The 26933-nt window shown below is 32.3% G+C and overlaps 1 protein-coding gene across 8 annotated transcripts in view; it reads right to left on the bottom strand.

Annotated features, from left to right (window-relative positions):
- The window catches only part of LOC126745399 (ATP-dependent helicase brm-like), a 147914-nt gene that overhangs the window by 51834 nt on the left and 69147 nt on the right, over positions 1-26933 (bottom strand). For 7 of the 8 annotated variants that reach the window (XR_007663538.1, XM_050453230.1, XM_050453229.1 and 4 more), the window contains 11 exons: positions 17815-18238; positions 16960-17116; positions 16728-16905; positions 11235-11477; positions 11010-11176; positions 8186-8374; positions 7981-8121; positions 5611-5800; positions 2569-2799; positions 2286-2504; positions 422-529 (listed from right to left, as the gene is read on the bottom strand). Coding sequence is in view for 7 of the 8 variants with exons in the window: in XM_050453230.1 (XP_050309187.1) it covers positions 422-529; positions 2286-2504; positions 2569-2799; positions 5611-5800; positions 7981-8121; positions 8186-8374; positions 11010-11176; positions 11235-11477; positions 16728-16905; positions 16960-17116; positions 17815-18238 (2247 nt within the window). In the remaining variant the exon portion in view is untranslated. The remainder of the gene's footprint in view (positions 1-421; positions 530-2285; positions 2505-2568; positions 2800-5610; positions 5801-7980; positions 8122-8185; positions 8375-11009; positions 11177-11234; positions 11478-16727; positions 16906-16959; positions 17117-17814; positions 18239-26933) is intronic. The other variant, XM_050453232.1, reaches the window with a different exon arrangement.

The following is a 26933-nucleotide window of genomic DNA, read 5'->3' on the forward strand; positions in this document are numbered from 1 at the left end:
TTCAATCCCCAAAAACTATCAATTCCTACCAAGAATAAACCTTTAAGTCGAAAAAAGTTGACTTCAATAAAACTGTTTGATTGTCCTTTTAATTACCCTTTCATAGACCTTCTTGTTATTAAGTATTTTCCATATGAACTGAAAATGTGATCTTTTAAAAACAAAAACATTTTTCGACAAATAATACTTACTTTTCAGGATTTAGATTTAATTGGATATGGAGCCAAATAAAACTCCAAGCCTTTAAAATTTGTCTCTACGTCCCTGTATGCCTTTCTTCATTCCTTCTTTAGGGCTAGATAAATAAATTAAGTTCTGTAGCCCTAAAGAAGGCCTTATGAAGACATGAATAAAGATATAGTTTTATTTGTCCCCATTTCTTAACTGTGCCACTAAAATAACACATTAAAGTAATACTTACGTTAATCCACTCTTTTTCAGTTAAACTATCGGTATAATCGACCTCTTTTCTATGCCTAGAGCCGCGACCCATAATAGCATCCGAATCCTCATAGTTCCACGGATCCACCTGCATTTCATTTTTAAATATTGAACACTAAGAATTTAGACACAAGTTCAACATATCATTAAGAATTCTGCCCTAAACAAAGAGTAGGGGAAAGTAGGTTTAGATGGGACTTTTTTTTACTTTCAATCTAATTCTAAGTTAATTTTTCAGGCAATGTCATGCCTTTAGGGAAAGTATGCGGAATATAGAATCGTCGACGAAGTCCTATTTCTCGAAAATTGATAGGGTAAAATGGAGATTTTTGTTTTCTGATTTTGCCTGGTACACGTTATTGTAAATCGAAGCAATATTAACTATTCGTTTTTTATAGAGATTATTATACTTTATAACAATTTTGAGCCTATAATATACATTGCATAGTTTTTGCACGATTAGATATTTTAATTTCAATAGGAAACGAATGTTAATTTATTTGTGGAATGGTCATTTATTACAAATTTGCCCATTTAAGTAATCATTTGTTGCTTTTTTAGAAACTCTTAATATAGTTTTATTGCTTTTATATTATAATTATATTCAAATATAATTATAGTAATCCGCCTGGTTGGATGCATTTTCGTGTCAGTCTGTGAATTTTATGGATCATACGCTGAATAATTCTTGCGGGGATAGCCCTTGTTAGGTCTTGACGTAAGGCTTCACAAGATTGTGTGGTGTATTTTAATAAAGACGGTTTTGAAGAAATCCCCAAAAAAAGTAATAAAGGCTTTAGGTCCGAACTTCTAGCGGGCCAACGTACGGGTCCTTGGATTCCAATTCATTTTTAGAGCGAGACAGTTTTACCACTAACCAAAACTCTTTATTTTTACTCTCGACACGTGTTTCGCTAACGGTGTTAGCATCTTCGGGAGATGATTAAAACTAAATATACTAGCACTGTAAAGAAAACGTTTTTAATCGTATTAAAAATATATTTTTTATCCTTCTCTTTAACACGCGAGTTCTTATTTTTGAATAAGTGCGATACATCATTGGTTTAGGTTTTTTTTATAAAGAGCTCTTAAAATCCGTATAAATAATTCAGCGCCGTATTTAAAAAAAAAAAAAAACTTGGTGATGACATCTCAAATACGCTCAAAGGTCGCAATGAAAATCTGACGACGCCATTTTGTAATATAGAGAAAGTAGCAATGAGAATGAGTAATTTATTTTGTTATAACTGTTCAAATAGAGTCGTAAAAAAATAAAAATGAAATTGCGAATATTCGGTTTTTTTTTAAATATCTTCGGAATTTTTGAAATTTCAAAAGGGCGTTTTAATGAGCACCAAGTTAAGCAACTTTAAAGAGTTAGTTAACGACTAACTTAGTTAACGAGATCCCAATGGTGAGGCTCGAATTTGGAACACCCTGTACATGCTCACCTCCCCACTAAAATGGCAAACTTAACATAAACTTTTTTTCGTTTTAGGACCTAATCTTCTCAATCCAATAGGTCCCCAGGACGCTTTAGTAACTGCAAATTTAGCATCCAAGGCTCCCCTACTATTATAAACAAAGTGTAAACAAAATAATTGGTTATTTTGTGTTACGAAATAAGGCTTCGCAATTGTAACAAAAAAGTTTAAACAGAAACGTCAGAAAAAGTAGACGTAAAAGCACCAAAAACTGTTAAGGGGCTAGAAAACTTGTAATGAAAAATGAAAGTTCGTTGGAATGTTAATTACTGGGTTTCATTCTCAAACGCGAATGGTTCCATCTTATCTTACTTTCCCCCACATGATGTCATATTAAATAGGATGATTCAGTAAGCTTACGTGTGATCGATTTTTTATATAAACCACTACCTCGTCGTCCTCTTTGACCAGCCAATCGGGCAGTTCCTTTTCCTCGATCAGGCGTGGCTTACGGGTTGCGCCCAGTTTCGCTTCCTCCCTGCGCCGTTCCAGGTCCACTTTTTGGAACATCTCGAACTCGTCCACCGACCGCGCGACCATCTGATTGACGGTTTCGTCGTCCGGTACCTCGTTTTCCTCCTAAATTCATTCGGCGATTATTTAAATGTTGCGTTATAAAGTATTTTTTTTTTTTGGTCAGCACCTCTTCGTCATCTCCGTCCTGATGTAGAATACTCTGGAGAAACTGTTGCCGTTCGGATCCGGTGGATTTTTGATCGAACATGCCCGCCTGAATTACTTTTTCGTCCATGTTCAGTTTGTACCTTGCGGCCGCTAAAATTCTTTCTTCCACCGAGTTGACGGTCATCAAACGGAGGACTCGGACCTCGTTTTGTTGGCCGATACGGTGAGCGCGGTCTTGAGCTTGCAAGTCCTACAAATTAGTTGAATAGAGGTCCATATTTTGTAGGAGAATGTGTAGATAAAGATTACAAAATGGGAAAGTCTTTATCTCCAAGAAAAATGCATGTAGGTCGCTTAGGTAAATGTATTATGCATTTCGGCTGTGTAAATAGCCATCATCAGATACTAAAATAAAATAAAGGTAATTCAAGACAGTTTTAAAAAGAGCTTATTCGCTATAACAATACAGATTTAGAACTTACCAGAACATGACAAAAAACATATACGTTCACCAAATAAAACAAAAATTACCCGTTATCGTTACAAACGTTGTTTTTATTCCCGATAACGAGTAATTTTTGTTTTATTTGGTGAACGTATATGTTTTTTGTAATGTTCTGTATCTGATGATGATCTGATTTACCTAAGTGACCTACATGTATTTTTCTTGGAGATAAAGACTTCCCCATTTTGTAATCTTCCTACAAATTATTTAAATCAGTACATGTATGACAGGTATGAGAACCTAAATACTTTACACTATCGTACCCAAGATAGGATAGTTAAATAAACGTTTGTTTTTACTTTACACGGTTTACTCATTTTTGGTTGAACTTCAACTATAAGTATCGGTATTATTTGTATACTATTTAAAAACGTTTATATAATGCTTTTAATGAAATGAGATTTTTTTTGTTTAAATAATCTTGCTACCAATGTAAATATTTTTTTTTTGTAGATGTGTTTTACGCAACAAGGCATTCTTCGACGTATAAAGAGAAAAAAAAATGTTTACAATTAGTAGTTACCATAAGGGATATTAACATTATTTAATAAAAAAAACCAGTGCATTTTTCTAAAATAAATTTTATTTTTTAAATCCTTGTTTAGTTTTGAGCAAATTTGTATTCTTGAGTTTTTTTTTTTATTTGTATATCTTATTTGGTATAATTATTATTTCATACGCGTTAGCCAAAATTTTCTCCCTTATGTAAACAAAATCGTATATGATGTACGTATATTCTACAGTTTAATAAATATACACTGACCAAAAATACACAAATAATTTTAATTTAAAAACTGTATTTTTGAAACCAGATAATGAAAAGTTGTTTAAAACCAGAAAAAAAGTGAAATTTATATCAAAACTTAGGGACTAAAAAACTGAATTTTCATTTATTTACAATAAAAAAATGGCACAAGTACTGCAATTTTTATAGCGATACGTCTTGCTTTAGAGAAATAAAATATGGTAATAAATATTTAGTATAAAAACAGCGTTTTTAGATTGGATAACATGGACGAAAAACAGTGATATCTCAGAAGAATTTCATCAAATATTTGAGCTGTAGTAATCGAGTTTAAAAAGTAGATATGTAAAAAAAAGTAGGTATATTTATTAAATGCCAAATCAGGTGATTCAATTTTTTTATTAAGCCGAGTCTCCAACGTATCCATATCCAGAACTTTTAAGTCCTTCATAATAAGTTCATACTTAGTCAAATTCAAATTATTTTTATCCAAAATTGACACAATACGGTGCACGGAATTATAGACCTAATTCTACACTTTTCTATTACTAAACCTAATTTACACATTAAAAAACTGATTTTATATGATTAAATTTTGAACATATTACTAGGATAAAAATTTTTGAGAGTCGCTATAGTACGCAACAAATATAAATCATTCTGTAGTCTCAAAATAAATTAATTATTTTCTTCTTGGATTTTAAGCTCCTGAGTTAACATGGGCGTAATGTGTCTTAAGGAATTAAATATTAAAAATACGTGCCTGGAAGAAATTAACTGTGGATTGTTTGTTTCTGGATTAACACGTTCGCAATCTGTTTTATACAACTAAATTTTGAAATGACTAAAGGGAGAAAATTTAATTAAATAACTCCTGGACAGGAAAAAATAGATTCAAGTGCCTGGAATTAATTAATTCTTTTCTTTTTAGATTTTTTGCTCTTCAGTTAACATGTGTAAAAGCTGATTTAAGGAATTAAATTTAAAATTCTTGGAAATTAGTTTAACTGACTGGAAGTAAATTAAAGTAAGGGATTTCTTCCAGGCACTTGAGGTAGATGTCCATGTTTTTCAGGTAGCTGAAAAAAAATTGCAAACACTTTTTTTTTGGAGTTACACTTTTTCTCAAAATTCTTTGATATTTAGTTAACTGCCCGGAGGAAAAATCCCCAGCAGAAAGCATATACCCAACTGCCTGGAATAAATTAATTATTTTCTTCTTGGATTTTTTGCTCCTGACATTAGATTAAAGAAGATTAAATTTAAATAAATAAAAGTTGTTTGTTTTATTAATTAAAACCTTGTTTTTTATTTTATATCAAAACTTGACTTTGACCTGCAGGAGGTTTTAAGTGACACTCATCCAGCCACGCAGCAGATAACTTATTTTTGACCAATAAATATACAACACGCATACGCCGAAAATCCCCAGAACTGAATACCATAGAGAATTTTAGAGTGAATTATGGCATAGTATATTGCACACCAATTATTATCCAATAGTTTTTAAGGACCTCAAACTTCTTATGGCATAACAAAGGCAGCCTAATTTGTTAATCTGAGTCTTGGTTCTCTAGAATCGGTGAAATATCAGAAACAATAAAACTGATTAACCGAATATTTTGTATTTTTATTGGATTGTGACAAGTATGGGGCCTACTAGCTACGATGAAACATGATGATGAAAAAAAGTCTATAAACTGCTATCCTGAGGAAAAGAATCCTCAATCCTCTAGTCTTTTTTTTAGGAAATAGGAATATAGGACTACCTCCTGTATGGCAAAAAAAAAGAAACTAAATATTAAACTTACTTGGTGCGGATTCCAATCCGAATCAAAAATAATGACGGTGTCGGCGCTTTGCAAGTTCAGCCCTAATCCGCCCGCTCTAGTCGACAGCAAGAAAATGAAATAATCCTTCCTATCGGTATTAAATTTCTTTAATAAATCGGCTCGATCTTCCGCCTTCGTCGCTCCATCCAACCTCAAATAACCGAAACCCCTAAAACGGAATTCCTTGCTTATATATTTATTTTATACTTATACGAAGTGAAAAAGTAGTGTAACCAAATTAAACTGATTTTGTTCCGGAAGAAATGACGAAGTTTCGGCTTTTATTTAGTCGACGTTTCTTCCGAAACAAATACGGTTTTATTTGAAGTCCGAAACCCGCACTAAACTTTGCTAATTATTAATCAATCAATCAATCATAATCTTTATTTAGAAAAAGGTGCTACAAACAAAAGACATATAAGTGGATTGGTAATAGCAAAGTAGACTAAGTAATACAAAAATAAAATATTAAATTATGTAAGAATAAAGAAAAAAAAAATACTACGAACGGACTTAACATATAAATTTAAAACAATATGAAAGATGTACAAAACTACGAGACGAGCAACAATTAAAAATTACTCTCGATAAATTCCCTCAAGGGCGTCTTAAACAGGTTTAAGTCATTGCAGCACTCAACAATCACAAGAATTCCTTTATATAAAACTGAATTTAGAGTTTGCACTGTATTACACCTTTATAATAAAAAAAAAAATCGTTAATCGCCAAAAACCTTTAATTTATCACAGATGTGTTGTGTTTTATTTTATATATAAATAAATGCACATTAAACAAAATTCTTTGTTTGACGGATAAAATATTCAGAACATGGACATTACAGGGGTGTAGCGATTACATTGCAAAATCTTTCTTAACGCTCTATTCTGAATTATTTCAAATTGATTAATTTTTAATTATGGCAAATTAAATAGCAAAGTATAAAACAAAACTGCAATAGCATTATACAATGATAATCTACTATGCATAGATAAGGTCTTACCCCCTCTAATGATGATAATGAAAATTTTCTTAACACAATCTGCATGGGCATAAAAATTTAGGCTACAATCAAAAATAGTTCCCAAGTATTTGTTTTCCTCATCAGATGCAATGTTTTCCCCATTTACAATAATACGCATGTTCTGTTACACATTAATTGAAGTTATTTTCGACTTTTTGGCGAGTACAAAAAATTTACAAGTTGCTTATTTGCATTTAAGGTCGCTGTTAATATTAACTATCATCTGTTCCAAGTCTCTTTAATTATCTATCTCTTATTAATGATCTTGATCTCCTAATAAATTCACCTAGGCAGAAGATTATTAAATATGCTGATGACACTAACATTATTATTACTGGTAAATCATTATTATAATTTATTAAATATAATAGAAGAATTCTTTGACATGATCGCATGCTGGTTTAATACAAATAGGTTAATTTTAAACAAAGAAAAAACAAATTTTATAATGTGTCGAACAAAACAATGTAACATACAAAAGCCTTTGCAAACGGAATTTGGCAATAATGATTTAAATGTAAACGAAAATGCCAAGATGTTAGGTTTATACATCAATGAACACCTTAACTGGTCATACATATAAACCAGCTAATAAAAAAGTTGAATTCTATTTGTTATGACATTAGAATAATTGGAAAATCCTGAAGAATTCTGTACTTCGCTTACTTTGAATCTATTGTTAAATATAGTATAATTTTTTGGGGCAAAGATAGTGTGTTAAAAAAAGTTTTTATTGTTCAAAGGTTGATAAGAATTATAAAAAAATGGGTTTTCTTCAAAGTTGTAGGTCAGTCTTTGGAAATTTGGCTATTATGACCATATAGGTTTTATACATATTTGAATGTTTAATGTTTTTTTTCAAAAACAAACATCTTTTTCAATGAAAAACGGAGCATAAATATGAACACAAGGATATTAGACTTTAGGTATGCAGTTCATACACTTTCACTAACAGAAAAATCTCCACATTATGCATGTATAAAACTATTTAACTCCCTACCAGAACACATAAAAAGAATTGTATCAGTTGGCAAGTTTAAGGCTGCAATTAAGGATTTGTTAGTAAAGCTGGAACTCTTTAAGAGACTATTGCACCTAATCCTAATGCATGTTTTTGTTGACATTATTTCATTTCATGTACCGTGTTTGTAATTATTATGTGATTTGAAATAAAGATATTATTATTGTAACTAAAAATTAATTAGTCTTTGGCTGCTATAAACGATTCTGGTAGCAGGATTAGTAGCAGATTATCCTTATATTAATCACACGTGATTTACGTTATGAATTCTATTCGAATTGTTATTAGTACAATGGAGTTAACTTACCTATAAGAAAAATAATCCTCCATTATCGTCATCAGTTGAGTCATTTGGCAAAAAAGCAACACCCGATGATTGCTAACTTTCAATTTAGGTAAAATTCTATCTAGGAGTTCGAATTTGCCCGAGGCGCGATAAATGTCCGGCCTACAAATAATTAAATTATTCCACTCTTCTTAAATTAGCATGAAAACACCATCGTGACTATTACCCAGAAATAACTCCGCCGGCTATACCGACGTGATCGCACCATTTCTCTTCGATATGCTGGAACATGAAGGGGTGATTGCACAATTTTCGTAGCTGAACGATCGTGTTCATTAACGCTTTGGCACCGCCTTTGCCTTTGTTACCGCGCTCGGAACCGTCGGTTAATAACACGCCTTTGCTCTGCATATGCCTTAAAATATTATTTATTTATTGCCCAACAAAAAAATCTAATTACAAAGCAAAAAAAGAACTAAACATAAAATGATAATATTTTCAATAACAACAGTTTTACAATAAATTGGCTGCACAAATGATTTTAAAAATCTGCGTGTGCAAAACAGAAAATAAATACTACTATACAGTGTGTCCAAGATAAGGATGTCTATCATGCGGATCTCGGCAGCTATAGGAGATACGAGGTTGATTAAATTAGAGAAAAGTTGCGCATTTTAGAGCCTAACAACCTAACAGTTTAGAAAGTTTTAAAATTTTAAGTAGTTCCGGAGACATTCGAGAAAAACCGAAATTTGCCGTTTTTCAACAAAAGACACTTTCTCATGGCCACTTTTTAAGCTCTAAAAAATAACATTGCGAGATTTTTCGTACGACGCGACGCTTCGTTTCGAAGAAACCATCATCAACTTAATTTTTTTATATGGCGCGTAAAAAAGTACACCCTATCATCACTATCATTACATCTCAATCAAAATCTGCTAATATTTTGTGGCATATCCCTCCGAATTTATTACTTCTCTACATCTTCGTCGCACAGATTGGACAAGTCTTGCACAGTCTTCACTGGAAATGGCAGCCCACTCAGTTTGCAGTATTTCCCACAGTTGAGCCTTGTTTGAAATCGAATGGTTTCGAGTCTTCCTGTCCAAATGATCCCATAAATTCTCTATGGGATTCAGATCTGGGGACTATGAAGGCCAATCCATTAAAGCAATGCTCTGTTCATTTTACCAGTTTTTCACAAATTGGGACTTGTGTTTAGGGTCGTTGTCTTGCTGAAACAACCATCTCAATGGCATTTCCTCCTCAGCATAAGGCAACATGTTGTTCTCCAATATGTGTTGGTATATAAAACGGTCCATTATTCCATCAATTTTAACCAGGGGGCCAACACCTGATCGGGAGAAACAACCCCACACCATTACGCTTCCACCACCATGTTTTACCGTAGGCATTTTTGTATTTGTGGCTGTACCTTGTGCCTTTTGGTCGCCGGACATAACGTCTGCCGTCACTCCCAAATAATTGAAACTTACTTTCGTCACTAAACAATACAGTATTCCAATTTTGGTGAGACCAGGTAAGATGATCTCGTGCAAATTTCAAGCGATCCTTTCTATTTTTCTTTGATATTAGTGGTTTCTTTATAGCAACTCTTCCAAAAAGCCCCACTTCATTTAGCCTTCTTCTCACCGTGCGAGCAGACACAGAAATTCCCATTTCACTCATTTCTCCAGAAATATCTATAGTTTCTTGGACAACTTTCTTGGTCTTCCTTGCTTGTCGGCTACCGAAACATTTCCTCTCTCTTCAAATTTTTTAATTATTTTTGAAACAGTGCCTTTTAAAATATTTAAATTTTTACTTATTTCAATTTGTTTATAACCCTTCTGGTATAGTTCAACTATTTTACTTTTTAAATCACTAGATAAGTATTTACACTTAGGCATGATGCCTGTCTTCACTCAAACAAAATCGTACCGTTAAATAGCTTGTAGTAAACAATTATTATGATTTTATTAAAGGTTTCCATAGATTTGGCCACAGAGAAATAACTCCACAGAAAACAGACCATTTTTCCTCTTTGTGTTCTGTGAATAACTCCTCTTTCATCAAAACTAATAAACAACATTCTTTTGCTTTACCTCCATTGGAATTTTTGAGAGTTTTCGCATTGCGATATTTTCTGCATTTTTTGAAAAAGTTTAAAGTTTCCATACTTTTGGCCACCACTGTATATATGCTTTCATTTAAGCATATATCTTATAATTAGACTTCAAAAATAACTGTTCTACAGTAAAAAATTCAGATTCATTGAAAAGACACATTCTTACTTTGAAATATTATTTCAATGGTATATTTTTGGGCTATATATTAAGTTGTATTTTTCTATTGTATTTTGTGACATATTATGTAATTATGTAAACCCGTGTATATTTTTTTATATATGACGTTCTGAGGACAGACTAATGGTCCTGTGGAGTGTAATTAAATTTTCCTAGAGCATTACGTAATATTATATTTTCTGGCTTTCCGTGTTTTTTTTACAAATATCTTAGAAGATACAAAATGATAACAACGTTTCACCATAAAAACAAGTAGTAATCTATTAATAACACAATGATACTTAAAGTGATGTTTGTGCACTTTTGCACTTTAATAAATACTATTTGCCACGCTACTATTTTAGTATGTTTAATTCTAATTCAAAAATACTTTATTCACCAATTAAAAAATAAATAAAAAACCTCATATTTACGTTTTTTTACAATTTTATAAGTTCTTTTCTATATTCTTAATATGTATTCAGAGTGGCTAGGCAGCTCAGTTAAATTACACATTTTTTTTTAAATCCCTTTTTCTTATAGAATTTAAGACATTACTCGTTACCCACGGCTTAATTCTAACATTTTCATTTATAATTCTTTTTGTACTTGGTACATATGCTAATATAATTTTTAGAAATCCCCATGAAAATATGGTCACGTTAAATTATAGGAAGTGATTAAATTAAAAATTTACTATTCTAGGCACACCGGAACTAGAGAGCGTAAATTATCACTTAACTAAAATCTTGTTTATTATCTTACCTATAAAGTACCCTCTGCAGTCCGGACATGTCACATTTTATAATATATTCCACTTTGTCTGGCAACTGGGACTCGACCTCCTTCTTCAACCTCCTTAACAAAAACGGCCTCAACACCTTATGCAAACGTCGGATGATCAAAATTGTTTCTTCTTCATTTAGTTCCACCTAAAAATGTACTTTCACTTAATTTTTTGCCACATGTTTTGCCATTTTTTTTAAATACCTTTTCACCAGTGGTAGCGAACGGTGCATTAAACCACTGTTCGAAGGTGGAGCAACTCTTGAAAATCGACGGTAAAAGGAAATTCAATAGGGCCCACAACTCGGGCAATTTGTTTTGCAGTGGGGTACCGGTCAAGAGTAAACGGTGAGGGGCCATGTAATGGGTATTTAAAACTTGGGTGAGTTTACAGTGGTGGTTTTTCATTCGGTGACCTTCGTCGATTATCATGTATTTCCATTGAAGCTGAAATTGGAATATTGAGATTGAAGAAAAGTAAGAGGAGTTAACTCTTAAATGAAACAATTCTTCTTTTTAAAACTTCAACTATCAGATTTTAGGCATGTGTATAAAGAGTCACCCTAAATTTACTTTTTTAATACAGGGTGTGAATTATATATGTCTTAAGGTGGTAAACTTTTAATGAAAAAAAGTTTATGATAAAAAATTTACTTATATCGACGGTTAAAGTACGGTACCTCGTAAGTCGCATTTTTGTCAAAATTGAGATAATATAATATTCCGGTAAAGGACACTATCCGCCATCTATTGATAAGCAGTTTAAGCTCATTCATTATTTATTTTATTTTTAAACGGCGAAAATCGATAACTCGTATTTGACTTCCATTAATTTTCAAAAGCGAGAACTCGTAAGTAGCGACATGCAGTAACTCGTATATGCAAACTCAATATATTTGTAACGATACCTCGTAACTTAGACTGTTAGTCAGCCATAATTATTGTACCATGGTGTTGAGGTTTCGTTGGTGTTGCTGTGAACAATTTTGGTAAGTAAAAGCAGTATTTAAACAAATACTTAATTACTTTAATATACTAAAAATATTGTAGTCTAAATTGGTAAACATTGTTTCCATTAGATTTATTGCTGTAAAACATATAAATTTAATACGTTTTTAAATATTTTCAAAGTTGTTTGTAAAGAACTTATATTATCAGAAAATAGCATGACAAATTAAACCATTTTTGCAAATGACATTCCGATTAAAAATAAAATACTTACTGAAAACATACCTAATGAAGAAAATACAGTAAACGAAGACCATGACGTATCCTCCAATTCAGACTTCGTTCCAGTGAATAATGATGATTTTAAAAGTGATAACTCAGAAACAAGTAATGACAGTAGCCCTATATTACAAAATATTACAAATAAAAAAAAAAGAACGAGGAACAAGAAAACGAGAAGTGAACCAAAAACTAAGACTTACTGGCAAGCAATATCTAGGATTTAGAAAACCTGCAGGACAAAAAACTCTTTCCATGATATACCAAGAAGTGAGAGACTTTTAGGATTGCGTTGTAATTGTACGCAAAGAGTAACTAAGAAAGCACAGAAACGAAAATGCTTTTTAGTATCTGAGGAAAAACGAAAAGAAATTTTTAGTAAATTCTGGTCTGATATGTCATGGGATCAAAGAAAAGCTTTTGCATCACAATATGTTTCTATTGTCCAACCCACTAGACCAAAAAAGACTGAAGATGCATCAAGACGCAAATCCACGTTGGAGTTAGTGTTGAAGTTAATAGGAGTATCAAAAAAAAAAACAATCAATTATCACGAAGACACAGTCTTTCTCAAAGAGTTTTTAAATTCCCTTCACAAACTTCCTTCTCACTACTGCAGAAAGGATACAAACCGCCTTTACTTGGAGCAACCGTTTCAATCTTTTGCACAATTACATCGAGCATATCAACAAAAATGTAAGGAAGTCAAAAGGATCCCGCAATCAATTGTGTCATTACAACAAGCAGCTAAAGAGATGAACTTATCTCTTTTCCGTTCGCGCAAGGATCAGTGTGATACGTGTTTTAGATTTAAGAATATTAACCTTTCAGAGGAAGTATGTGCAATTTTAAAACGTTCTTAAGTTCCTTGTCTACCATTACTACCATGATAGAAAAAAATAACACTTAATTTAGTAAGAAAAATACTTGTTTTTGTAATATTTGAGGATATTAATTATGTATCTAGCCTCTATTAATTTTAAGTTTTTATAAAATCGATTTTTGTATTTTGTTCATTTAAAATAAACTTGTTCTGTATTATCGTTTTTAAATAACTATTACAGTACCTCGTAACTGACCAAAAAAAAATAAGGGAGCTCGTAAAAAGCTCTAAAGTTTAAAAGACAAGGTTTTTGCGTATTCCTTTTTCACAAAACAAAAAATAGAGCTTTTCTATTTATGAATATACTAAAAATATTGAGGTAGTATCTATCCTGAGTATTTAAAACAGTTTTTACTCTCTCCTGTCAAATGTCCCTTTTGCGTACTTTAGCCGTCGATATGTATATATATGATATTTTTATGAAACTTTGTAGTACACACACAACTTTTAAGGGAGTTATGGATTTTCTAATCAGGTTCCAAGAAAATTTGGAACTACGCCGCTCGTATTGTTCGACTATTTTAAAGCTTACGATACGTTGAATCACAGCCTGCTTTTAGCAAAATTTACCTATTATGGATTCGATAATAATTCATTAAACTTCTTTAGGTGGTATCTTTCTGAAAGAAAGCAAAGTGGTGGTATTAGAAAATCAAGCTCAATCAAACCGCTCTTGTATTAGTTCTGGGGTACCACAAGGATTCGTCTTCGGTCCTATCTTATTTGTAATGTACATAGTAGACAGGTATAAGGTTGTTAAATATAGCAGTATTCAGTGCTTTCCTGATGATACGCAAATTTATTATTCGACATTATTCGAGAAATCACTCGTTCAACATGTATTCTTAAGCTTGCAATTCTTTTTGATTCTTTAACTTCATTCTTCGAACTTTTTTGACTTGATGAAACAGATGGTGGTCTAACCAGTTGATTATTATTGGCTAAAAGTTGATTTTCGAGATGCTTAAACCCTTTGTCGGCCATTACTTGAGCCCCTGAATCTAATTTTGCCAAAAAAGTTAATTCTTCAACTATCATTTTATCAGTAGTTCTACCACCAAAGCCACTAGAAATGTAAGAAATGAAACCATTTGGTGTACATGCTATTAAATATTTCATAGTGTTACAACCTTTATATTCTGACCATGAAAGAGACTGTAGTATTGGGTTGCTTGGTTTTTGTATCGATATTTCAAAACAGTCAATAATATATTGAACATTTTGATATCTATGCCTAAAGGGAATAGAAAGTTTTTCTTGGACATCATTTAATGATTTAAATTGCACAAATGGATAAAGGTAACCTGCTAATAAAGGTATAGTTTTTTGAATAATATTACATACCCTAGCAACTTGTATGCCAAAATAGTCAGCTAATATTCTATAGGATAAATTTAGTTTTATCTTTTTGAAAGTTAAAAAAATATCTAATCTATCTAATTTACATTTTTGCGCTAGAATATTTACAATAAACAATGAATGGCTAGGAATACCTATATAAAGTTTTGGATTTCTTTCTATTAAAAACGTAGATCTTTTTCGTATTTCTTCTGAAAAGTCCATATTCTCCATATACTGCGTATTGTCTTGTATTGAATCCGACATACTTAGCTGTGATAAGTTAAATATGGACGTAGAGCCGCTAGTGGAAATAGAGATAGAATTATTTTTTTCAGCAAACCGCATGATCTTCGAATCATTTTGCTTAAATGTAAATTTTCTTTTTTTCTTCTCTTTTTCCACTGGCACCAAATTATCTGGCATACATTGAATTCCCTTGCTGCGACTTTCCACCTTAAATAAAACTTGAATGCCTACATCTTTTTGTTTCGGTTCTGTTTCGCTTGTCACGTTATCTTCCTGCTCAACATCCTCGATTTCAGCAGAAGTCCCAGGAAGTAGTAAACTATGAATCAAAGACCACTGTTCTTTTTTTTTGTAAAAACTTCGACTGTTTCGCTTTATGTGCTGTTACTCGACTTTTTTGGCAATCAAAAAATATCGGTACTACATTTGGCTTAATAAGAATATTACCTTTTTCATAGTTTTTAAATACATATAATTTTCTATGTCTTCTTTTACTTAAAAGAGGTTAAAGATATAAAATATTTTTTATTCTGCGTTATCATCGCAAACTTTAACTTACATCAAAATGATCCTAACAAAAATAAACGTGTGATTTACCAGAAACAAAAACTTCTCGACGCATAGCTTTTTGCCAAACCCTCCTAGCTGTAGGATCAGAAGGCATGTTTATAAATAGTTTCTCAGGGGCATTTTTTGAGGTATTAGGACACTCAGGTACAATACAATATTTCCTCGAAGTTTTTTCGTCACTCATGGTACACCAGAAATTAAATTAAAAAAAGTTACAGAACAGAAAACACCACACGAATACTCGCAACAGAGTACAGACTAAACAAACACGTTTTTTAATTCAATTTCCACTGGTTCTGGCCGTCTCCCGATACCGCCGGCGCGGTCGCACCGTCTCGTCTGCTGCATCGTGACGTTACCCGAAGCTCCGCCCCGTTTTCGCGTGAAGCAACTTGTTTATTTTTTTAAGGGGTTAAGAGTAGGAATAAAAATCTAAAAATTTGGGAATTTACTTTATAGGTGTTTTTCTTTCGATTTGTAAAATAAAAAAAAAATCGAGAACGGGCCCATTAGAGGTTAAGTTGATTATACTTCGCCTTTGTACATTTTGGTATAATAATGACAATATTTATTTATTTGTATAAGTTTTCTACATCTGAACTTCGCCTCTTTTCACAATAGTATAATTATGTTTAGGATATAATTATTTGTAAATCTAACTTAAATTGTGAAAAAAAGTCTTTATTAATATTGTTCGAAATTTATTTCTCGCTTTAAAGTTTTAGTTTAATCCGTTTGATAATATTTACCATATTTATTATAAGGAAAAACTCATTGCTTTTAATTCGATACCAGAAAATGAATTTTGGTTATTCCTAATGTTAAAAATAAGATGTTTTCTTACAATTTTATCTCAAAATCTAATCATTTTCGGATAGGAGTTTATGGCGCGAGCCTGCTTAGGTTTTTTACAATCCCTCCAAGTTTTTACCACTAATTATGAAACAAACCGTTAATAATGCCATTTTTTTAAAGTAGATCTTGGTCTAAGTTCAGTTAAATATTTTTAAACAAATACAATACTATATGACTTGAAAATAGCATTGACATTCCAGAAATTAATAATTAATCTATGTCTGAACTTTTAAATTATATAAGTTTTGCTAATTTTAAATTGTTACGTACGTGTGTTTTGTCATGATATTTTACGACCTCTTTAGGAAGAGGGTTTTTTTTTTGTTAAATTGTGACCCGCAAGTTTGATAATTTTAGTGTTTAAGTTTTTAAGTTGTTAGCCGAAAGCGCTTTGCTATTAATTTATCAAAAATAATGTTAAACTGATGTTAGTTAAAAAATGTCTTCTAGCATTTTATTAGACCTACGTGTACAAAATCACTCTTGCCAGTTTCATTTTAATCAATTTACTGGTCGTATATTAGGATATAACTCTATTGATGGATACTATATAAGTATTTCGGTTTTTATTTTACCTTAGCGAGTGCGCCTTTATCCTTAATAACGTACTCGTAGGTGGTCAGTAAAACGTTGAACTTGGTGGACCTCATTTGGCTTTGGATTTGCCTTCTGCCAGCCGGGGAGCCTTTGTAGGACACCACGATTACGGAGGGAGCCCATTTTTCAAATTCCAACACCCAGTTCGATAAAGTACTAGAAAATTGTGTAAATAAATCGTAGAGGTGCCTTCAAAGTTAATATACTTACGATAAAGGTACTATTATAAGGAACGGCCCATTCACTTTCTTCTTTTCCATCAGATACGTGATCAGAGCGATGGTTTGAATGGTTTTACCGAGGCCCATCTCGTCGGCAAGAATACCATTCAAATTATTGTTGTACAGTGAAACCAGCCACTCTAAGCCTAATTTTAATAACAAAAATTATATTAGTGAATATTAAAGGTATTTAGTTAGTTGTTAGTTTGTAATTTTAAGGCTGTTTCTTTTTTACAGAAGATCTAATGATTTTTATAAAAGGTAAAAACACGAAATCTATAGCATCACACATACATTTAATAAAATTACGAATAAAATTACATGTTTCGCTCGACTAGAGCATCATCAGACCTAAACAATAATTAAAATTATGTAACCCGAAAAAAGGAAAATTCAACAAAAACTTACCATAACATACACAAAACACCTGACATATAAGTAAACAAAGCTTACAATAAAGTGGCACTATCTATGTACAAAGAACTCACAACAATCGAACGGGAACAGAACAACACCTTACCATTCTTAGATCTATTACTTAAGAGGGAAAGAAATAAGATATCCTTTGAAATATTTCATAAACATGCAACAACAGATAATATTATACAATATAATTCAACATCACCGTCCTCACATGAATTCATTCATTTAAATATTACTTTTACAAAGTTAATTTAATTTGGTTTTTATAACAAGCTCTCAAATTTATTGTTTAATTATTATTGTATTCTGAAATACTGTGTCCCGACAATTCAGGGCACAAACACTAACTTTGTAACAATACTGTACAGTTTTAAGTAATATATTTAAATTCGTAAATATCACCAAATTTTTTTCCTCTTACCTTTAACTTGATACTCCTTAAGTTTTCCATTGATCATAATGGAGGCTTGTTCGGTAACAATTTCATGCACCGTATGAGCGATTCCGTAATAACTCTGTTCCTCGCCGATTTTCTTATGATACTCGTCGTCCTCCACTTTGGCTTTCTTGATTAACGCTTTGGTTTTATCCTCGTCCGTTTTCGGTTCGGCGTTCTTACGATTCTCGTCGTCGTCGTTGTCGTCGTCGTCGTCCTCGTCGTCGGTATCGGCGATCTCCCAGCCGGGATTTTGTTGTAGCCACGACTGCAGTTGACTCATTAGCGGCGCCTCGTCACCGCTCAATCTTTTACCAGTGGCCATTTCTATGACCGCGATCGGCTTGTCAGAGTCCTCGTCGTCCTCTTGATTCAGCACTCCTTCGGCCGCCAATCTCTTTCGTTTTCTCTGTAAGTTGAAATGATGGCAATGATCTTGAGTGGAACAGAGCGATTGAAGAGTGGAAGTAGCAAAGGTAGTATAAGTGCCATATTCATAATTACAGACGCAAGCTTAACAGAATGGGGTGCATTTTGTCAGGGCGAAACTGCCAATGGATGGTGGGATATTCGTTGTAAAGACGAACACATTAATTTCTTAGAACTCCAAGCTATTTACCTTGGGTTACAATGTTTTGCTAAAAATTACTTACTCAATCTGTAGGATTTTAATACGTACCGATAATACTACTGCGGTTTCTAGTGTAAATAAAATGGGTAGCGTAAAATTTTTGAAGTTAAATGATATTACAAAGAAAATTTGGTGTTGGTGCGAATCCAAAAATATTTGGATTTTTGCATCATACATACCCTCGGCTGAAAATTATGAAGCTGATAAAGCTTCTCGTGTCTTAAATACGGAAACTGAGTGGGCCCTTAATAATGACATATTTTTAGAAATTACAGAAAAGTTTGGTTTTCCCGAAATCGATCTTTTCGCCTCTATGGAAAATCGTAAGTGTATAAGGTTTATTTCTTGGCAGAGAGACCCAAAAGCTGAAATGGTTGATGCCTTCACTATAAGTTTGAATAGTTTAAGATTTTATGCGTTTCCGCCTTTTCCTTTAATTTTAAGAACCTTGCAAAAAATTTTAAACGACAAGGCATCTGGTATTTTAGTTTATTCGAAAAAATGATTGAAGGTGATCTGCTACTTTTTGGGCCAGCAGATAATACTTTATTTTCTCCTTTCAGCGACCAGAAACATCCTCTTGCCTCGGACCTTATCCTGCCTGTAGCCAGGTTATCAGGAAAGCCTTTTTAATACAAGGCATACCGGAAAATGCTGTAACAGTTATGGAAAAATCCTTAAGTGACAACACATTAAGGCAGTATAATTCAACATACAAGCGATGGTGGGAATTTTGTGTAAACAGGAACTTTTCACCATTCGAAAAGAACAGTTCTCATATAATATCTTGCTTGCAAAACGTTTTTGAAACAACGGACAACATATTTGATACGTTTAACTCCCACCGTGCTGCCTTATCCTTAATAAGTTCATCAGATTTAGGAGAAGATCCCCAAATTAAAAGATTCATCAAGGGAATTTTTAGACTTCGACCACCGAAGCCAAGATACAACTACATGGGATCCTCAAATTGTTTTAGTTTTTTTGGAAAAAACAGAGACAGATAGAAAGCGTCTTTCTCATACATTAATCACCCTACTTGCCTTGGTAATCGGCCATAGAATGCAAACATTTTCTTTTATAATTCTTCCAAACATTCAATTTACTAGCGAAGGAGCCAAAATATTTGTTCCTGATTTAATTAAGACATCTAGCGTCAATTCAGTACAATCATGCCTAGATTTTCCCTTTTTTGATAATCCCAACTTATGTGTAGCATCAACGCTTAAGAAATATTTAGAAGCTACACAAAATCTGCGACATGAATGCCTCAAACTGTTCATCACATATAAAAAGCCTCATAAACCTGCTACAAAGCAAACTTTAAGTAGATGGGTAAAGGAGACCTTACAGGCAGCGGAAGTCGACTCGTCTGTTTTCAAACCTCATTCGGTTCGGCACGCATCGACTTCAGCCGCATTAAGAAACGGACTCTCTCTGGACTCCATAAAAAAATCAGCAGGTTGGAGTAAAAACTCCAACGCATTTGCTCGGTTTTATAACCGACCACTTAAAGATAACAGTTTTCTTGATTCAATTCTTGAAACACAAAATAATTAAATTACTGTGTCTTCTAGGATAAGTTTTTTCTCTAAGTTTTTTAAGGCATAATAATATTTATATTTCATTTTTATACTTACCTACAAACGGTCAAGTACTACTAAAGAGTTTAATTTTTGTTTTGTTTTTGGGAAATAAGAGTTCAGTTTATTTTTATTTTTATTTACTTATAGGTTGTTTTATTTAAAGCATTAGATACTTGGGTATGTATCTACATATATTTTAAATGCACTGTTTTTCGGCTTCCGACTTTAAACATCTACATAGTAAACAATTATTGTAATATTGAGGACTGGACCTTCATATAATTACGATCGAACTTCAGGTAAGTTCTTTTAATCGATTAATTATAATTCCTCCAAAGGTACTAAATCAAAACATATATTTTATCATTCATAAGTGCCATAAAATGTTTTGTGTTCAGGATTTTCTAGGTAGGGAGTCATAGATAATAGAGATTTTCTTTTATTAGCGGAAATCTTATTCTCGGGAGATAAAAAAAATATTTCTGTAGATTTTAAATCATCACTGGTTTTTCCTTTTTTCAATACATTGATTTTCTTCCAGGCTCCTACTTTGGAGCAAGTTTCTTTTAAATGAAGTACTGTTGGATTTTTATGATTAATCCTTATTGTTCTGCCTTATTGATATTTAAAGCTTTAGTGTCAGCAGCTTCCGTTATATCCCAAAATCCGTTTACAGACATGTCAATAACTTCGAATGGTGGGTTATATTTTGCGGAAGTTATTACATCATGTAAACCATTTGGCACCATTGCCTTCATAACACGCTTCCTTTTTTCAATGAGAGTGAACCACTTATTAGAAAGGTATACTTTATTGGCTCAAAAACATCATGCAGAGCAAGGAATACTAAAACAAATATTACCATTCTGCACAGTGTTTTTAACTTGCGTTTTTTTGAGTTTCTTTTTATTTTCATGAAATGTAAGTATTATAAGAGACGAATAAATATATACTATGTAAGTTATATATGTTTATACTAAAATAAGTTGTTTTTATTTTCAAAGATTTTATTCTGTTTTGTAGATAAATATATCGTTTCTTTGGATAATACTGTTATAAAATTTTTTGTTATAATGTTTCTTTGGATAATACTGTTTTTTAAAATCTGTTTAATTTTACTTTAGGAAACAGAAACAAGGATAATTCATCCTCTATTGAATATATATTTGTATTAGTAAAATAGGGTTATTCTTAACCTAATGGTAATGTCTTCAGATGTATAGCACAAAAATCTTCACAACCTTTGCTAAATCTATGTAAAAATTAAGGTAGTTCTAACAGTGCTAACAAAATACTTTTAAACATTATTAATTCTAATTTATATAAAGTCTGTTATAATAAATTATTGTGAATTACTCATATCATTTTCCGTTTTTTTTTTTCAGAAAAATTAAATAAAAAGCAAAACATTGTTTTATTTCCACTGTGTAATTGGTGTTATATAGTACACTATTGTTAATTGATTATTGCCGTAAATTAACTCATTTATAATATAGATATGTAAAATAAAGATAAAGAATTTTATTTTTATTCTGATCAATATCTGATGCTGAACACCAATCAAAAATGCTCCTTTATCTATAAGTAACCTTTTTGATTAGGCGTTTGCTTTAGATATTACTTAAATAATAAGACTATCAGATTAAATGAAATTTGATTTCCCGCCTTTCTACCATTTTGATTGGTCCGATTAGGCACGACAAACTGTCAAGTTAGTTAAAACAGTTTCTGTTGCCAAGCGAGTGGACGCTACCTGATTTGTCAGAGGAATCAGTTTGTATGTAACCACCACTTCTCTATATTTTTGTGTGCCTTCCTTTAGACTTTTCTTGTACATCTTCCATGTTTGCACTGCAATTTATTATCCGTAAATGTTTAAATGCAAACAAGCAACTTAGATTTTGGCACTTAGTACCTTTGGTACTTCCATTCTTCAAAAAAAAAATCTGCATACAAAAGCCAATTGTCTAATTGAATCGTGAATTTCGAAAAGGGCTTATCTCGCAAAAACGTAATTTTCCAGGAAAAGCTAAAAACTGAATTGCTTCTGACAGATTAGAACTACGAAAATATGAATTTTCCTAATATTCACAACCTTTGTTTGACGTCTTAACTTTGCCAATTTTTTTTCTTTTCAAATAAGTATACATGGAGAAAATGGACTTTAGAATTTTCCGAGATGAGCCGTTTTCGAAATTTAAGCACCACTTGAGAGGTTATATAATCACAAGAACATTAATAAAGAAACTTCAACTTTATTATTTAAAGAAAGATACAAAAAACTTTAAAAAATCCTTAAAGATCAAAATTTTTTTTTGTTAATTTATTTGGAAAATAATAACAAATAAAAAGTAACTCTGCTAAAAGTCTTGTTCGATGTCAGCTCCTGCTTCTCTGTCAGTAGTCGGCCAGCTCAGAATACTATCGTAAAAGTCTTATATACTGCCTCAACTTTTTCAAGTCAGTCATTTTTAAGTTATTTATTGGCAGTTTTTTTCCATAGCATCTTTCTGATAACGGTTTTGCTTTAAAGTGTACTTTGCACCATGCCTTGAAATCAATGATATCGGTATAAGTTATCGTTTTTACACAAAATTTGTCTGTTTTACTGCTACTGAGTATTAAATTCGTATACTGCTCGTGAGTAAATAAACGATCTTCTCTTCTAATCTTACGCTTTATGGTTGCAAAATCTCTATCACAGTCATTAAAGGAATGACCTCTTTGGGGAAAATAAAGAAAAACTTTTAAATTTCGAGTAAGTGACAAAGCGATAAGATATTTTATTATGGTATTATTTTTATTTTGCCCAGGACATCCGTCGCAGAATAAATGTAATTCTTTAATATTTTTAGGAACATTCTTACATATAAAGTCATTTAAAAACAAAGCTACTTCGTTTGGTCCCTTCAACGCTTGGCCCTCGTGATAGGAAAACAAAGTTGCCTTTCCCGTTTTCATATTATGTACGCAGAAGTCGTATACCCAAAGTTGGCGGTAATAGAACACTTCTTGGACTGGAAGTACTGGCAGTGGTAGATTCTGCATATAATCGAAAGACAATCCGAAAATGGTACTGCCGTTCTCGTTACATTTTTATGTAATAGCTTTGGCTTTATTAAAGAACTTTGATGCCCGACGCTTATGTATGATGAGCTCCGCACTGGCGACCCTCTTGACATTATCGTTTAAATGGGGATTCTTCAGCTTAACGCTAATTTCTTCACATTTTGAGCACACATCAATTTGTGGCCTACCAAATGCCAAGTCAAAATTTACATTGAAATAATTTCTAAAAAACTGATAATTTACTTTGCTTTCTGGATATTTTGCCGAAAATCTCTCATGCAATATTGTCACATTCAAAACAGATGATAAGTATTTTTTTACAATGTTATTTGAATAGTGAATTTCTTTAACAGGTATTGACTCGATAAAGTTGTGAATTAAGGCACATGTTTCTGCGGGCATTACATTGCTTCTAGACCCGGCAGATTTTCCTCGCATATCGTGGGGGCTTTTATTTGCAATTTTTAGTAGTCGAATTCTCTTTATTCTCTTGTCGGTAACACCATGCAAGTTTAGAAAGGCTACTTTACATACTTCCTTTCTATTTCCATCTGCTTCGATAAAATACTTATTATATGAGTAACTCTTTGGCTTACTAATTTTATCTTCTTGACGTTTAGAAGTATCCTTCACAGGGAACGCCTCCATCAACCCTTAAATATATATGTCCTGTTCATCTTTGGTATTAAAACAATTTATGCGATTCAATATTGCTTTTTTGGCATCATCGGAAATATCGAAACATTTTCGAATGCACCTACAAAGATAAAACTATTTTTTCATTTTTGTATATATTATATATTGAATATAATATCTACCTACTAAATAAATAACATTATTTATCTACCTCTATACACATCTGCTATTATTTTTTAATTATGTAATAAAACATAGGTATACACTTACCTACAACTAGGCCCAGATTTCCTACAAGGAATATTTTTACCCACGTGGTTTGTGTGTGCAAGTTCCTTAACTTTGGCTTTTTTGATCATTACATTTTTATACATTTTACTATTTCTTACTCCTCACTTCTTTTTCTCTACTCCTGTATCTGCTCTCTCACTCATTGTTTAGAAAAAAACTAGTAACGTTGAACAAAACAGTACCCAAAATATGTGATTGTTTACTAATTCAAATGACAAACTAGACGTACACTGTCGTAAAGCGATGTTTACGATGCCTATACTCCAATAAAATTCACGTCTTATAAAAATAAGAAATCCCCTTTTTTGGTTCGCTTCATTTACTAAACGCGTCGCAATGCATTACGAAAAAGACTCATCTCGCTGAGATGGGGGATCGGAATTGGTCCTACTCGGAATTTGTCCTACGTTTCCGAATCCGGCCGAACGGTTAAAAACAGTGTTGTCAGAACTCTAAAATATTCTTAGCAATGTGACCGAAATTCAGTATTCAGTTCAGGGAGGGGGATACTGTGTGAAATTGAATGTGATACCAACCATACAACAACTACAGCGAATAAGGCCGTTCAACCTAGAACTTATTGTTGTGTGTGTGTGTGTGTTGCAAAGATGGAAGGATTTGGTAATCAAAGATTTTTTGATCAAGAATTTATTAATGAAGCCAGAAGGTATGAAACTTTTAATAAAATTTAAATTTAAAATTAAATCAGTTTTATACTTATACAAATTATTATAAAATAGACAATATAATTATGAGGAAAATCGAAGTTTTATGACCAATATGCTCTTTATAATTTTTATACCGTAAAAGATATAAAAAAATGCTTAAAACCGTTTCTATAGTAACAAGGGGGAACCAAAATGATGAATTTTTTAGGGATATACTATCATCCCCCTAACCCCCAGAGCCACCCCCTTAAAAATTTTAAATTGGAAGGGTAGTCGAGTGATACCTTGTTTGAAAGGTCTATTAATTCCCTATATTTTGCCGTCTTACTCATTAAAATCAATGCAACCATTTCAAATCATTTTCAATGCACCAAAATGTTTTAAGTTAAAAGCCAAAACAAAACTCCAATAAATAGTACACTTATACTGAAATTATTGAATTGTCGGAATGGTATTTGGCGATGTAAAAAAAAGGAAAATTTTCGATGCCTGCCATTCTCGAAATATTTGTTGTTTTTTGTTTATTTAAATTTTGCCTTAAAATGTTCAATTTTTGGTTTGGTTAGTAATATCGTGGTTCTTTTTGTGATTTAAAGTTCTCTCACTGCTAGTTTTATTTTTACAATGGTTTATACGATCGCCGAAAGAGTTGAAATGATATTTATTTATGGTTCTCAAAATCGCTGTTTTCGTAGAAGTGCCGCAATATTTAATGAGAGGCACCCAGATAAGCAGGTTGGGCATTATTACATCCAGAAGTTGGTAAGAAAATTTGAAGAAACTGGGTTTGTAGGTAATATAAAGAAAAATCAGCCAAGAATACTGGATGAAGCAACTCAGATTGAGGTTCTTGGGCATTTTGCTATGGATCCTGGTATGTCGACTCGTCAAGCAGCAGCTGCCACAGAAGTGTCTCGTGAATCAGTACGAAAGATATTAAAAATTAATAAATTCCATCCTTACAAGCTACAGATTGTTCAAGAACTTGGTGATGACGATCCAGATAGGCGGATCGAATTTTGTGAATTAATGACCCAAAAAATAATAAATGAGCCACGTTTTATAAAAAACATTTGTTTCAGTGACGAGTGCACTTTTTATTTAAACGGTAACGTTAATAAGTAAAACTGCCGTTACTGGAGTGATGAGAATCCCCATATTTTTTAGGGAAGGGCACACCCAATATCCCCAAAAAATAAATGTGTGGGCCGGAATTCTAGGGAATAATATGATTGGGCCATTGTTTATTGATGATAATCTAAATGGAGAAATTTATGCTGAAATGTTAGAAACAACTGTTGAGCCTTTAGTAATAACGGAATTGGAAAACCAAAGGGATGAAAATGGAGATCTTGTTCTTAATGAAAATTTATTGCATTTTCAACAAGATGGGGCCCCACCACATTATGTATTGCCTGTTAGAGAGTGGCTAGATAATCATTATCCGGACCAATGGATTGGTAGAAGAGGACCTATTGAGTGGCCGCCAAGATCGCCAGATCTCACCCCTCTCGATTTTTTTCTTTGGGGTCACCTAAAATCGGTCGTTTTCAAAACGCAGCCTGCCACCATTGAGGAGCTAAAACAAAGAATTACACAAGAGTGCCGATTATTAACAACTGAAGTTTTTAGAAATGTTCGTCAAGAGTTTGAAAACAGATTGTACTTTTGCTTGCAAAATAATGGAAGCCACTTTGAGCATTTAATAAAATAATTAAAGTTCAATGCAGATTTTTATTGTTTTAAAAATAGAATAAACGCAATATTGCAGAGTGTTTTCCTAGTTCTTAACCATTTGTACTAATGTTCAAATGTTAAATATTTTATGACATTTTCAAAATATGTTAATTTTATAAGAAATTAAAAAACACTTAAATAACCTTTAATAAAATATTAAAATTGGCATAACTCTAAAATAAATGCATTGATTATTATAAGTAGGGTCGCATAATATAGGGAATTAATAGACCTTTCAAACAAGGTATCACTCGACTACCCTTCCAATTTAAAATTTTTAAGGGGGTGGCTCTGGGGGTTGGGGGGATGATAGTATATCCCTAAAAAATTCATCATTTTGGTTCCCCCTTGTTACTATAGAAACGGTTTTAAGCATTTTTTTATATCTTTTACGGTTTAAAAATTATAAGCCATGGCTACTCTTGAAATTGTCACCCTGTATATACTATACAGAATAACCCATATTTCCATATAAGTTAATAATAC

This window comes from Anthonomus grandis, chromosome 15, assembly GCF_022605725.1.
Source record: "Anthonomus grandis grandis chromosome 15, icAntGran1.3, whole genome shotgun sequence".
Taxonomy (NCBI): domain Eukaryota; kingdom Metazoa; phylum Arthropoda; class Insecta; order Coleoptera; family Curculionidae; genus Anthonomus; species Anthonomus grandis.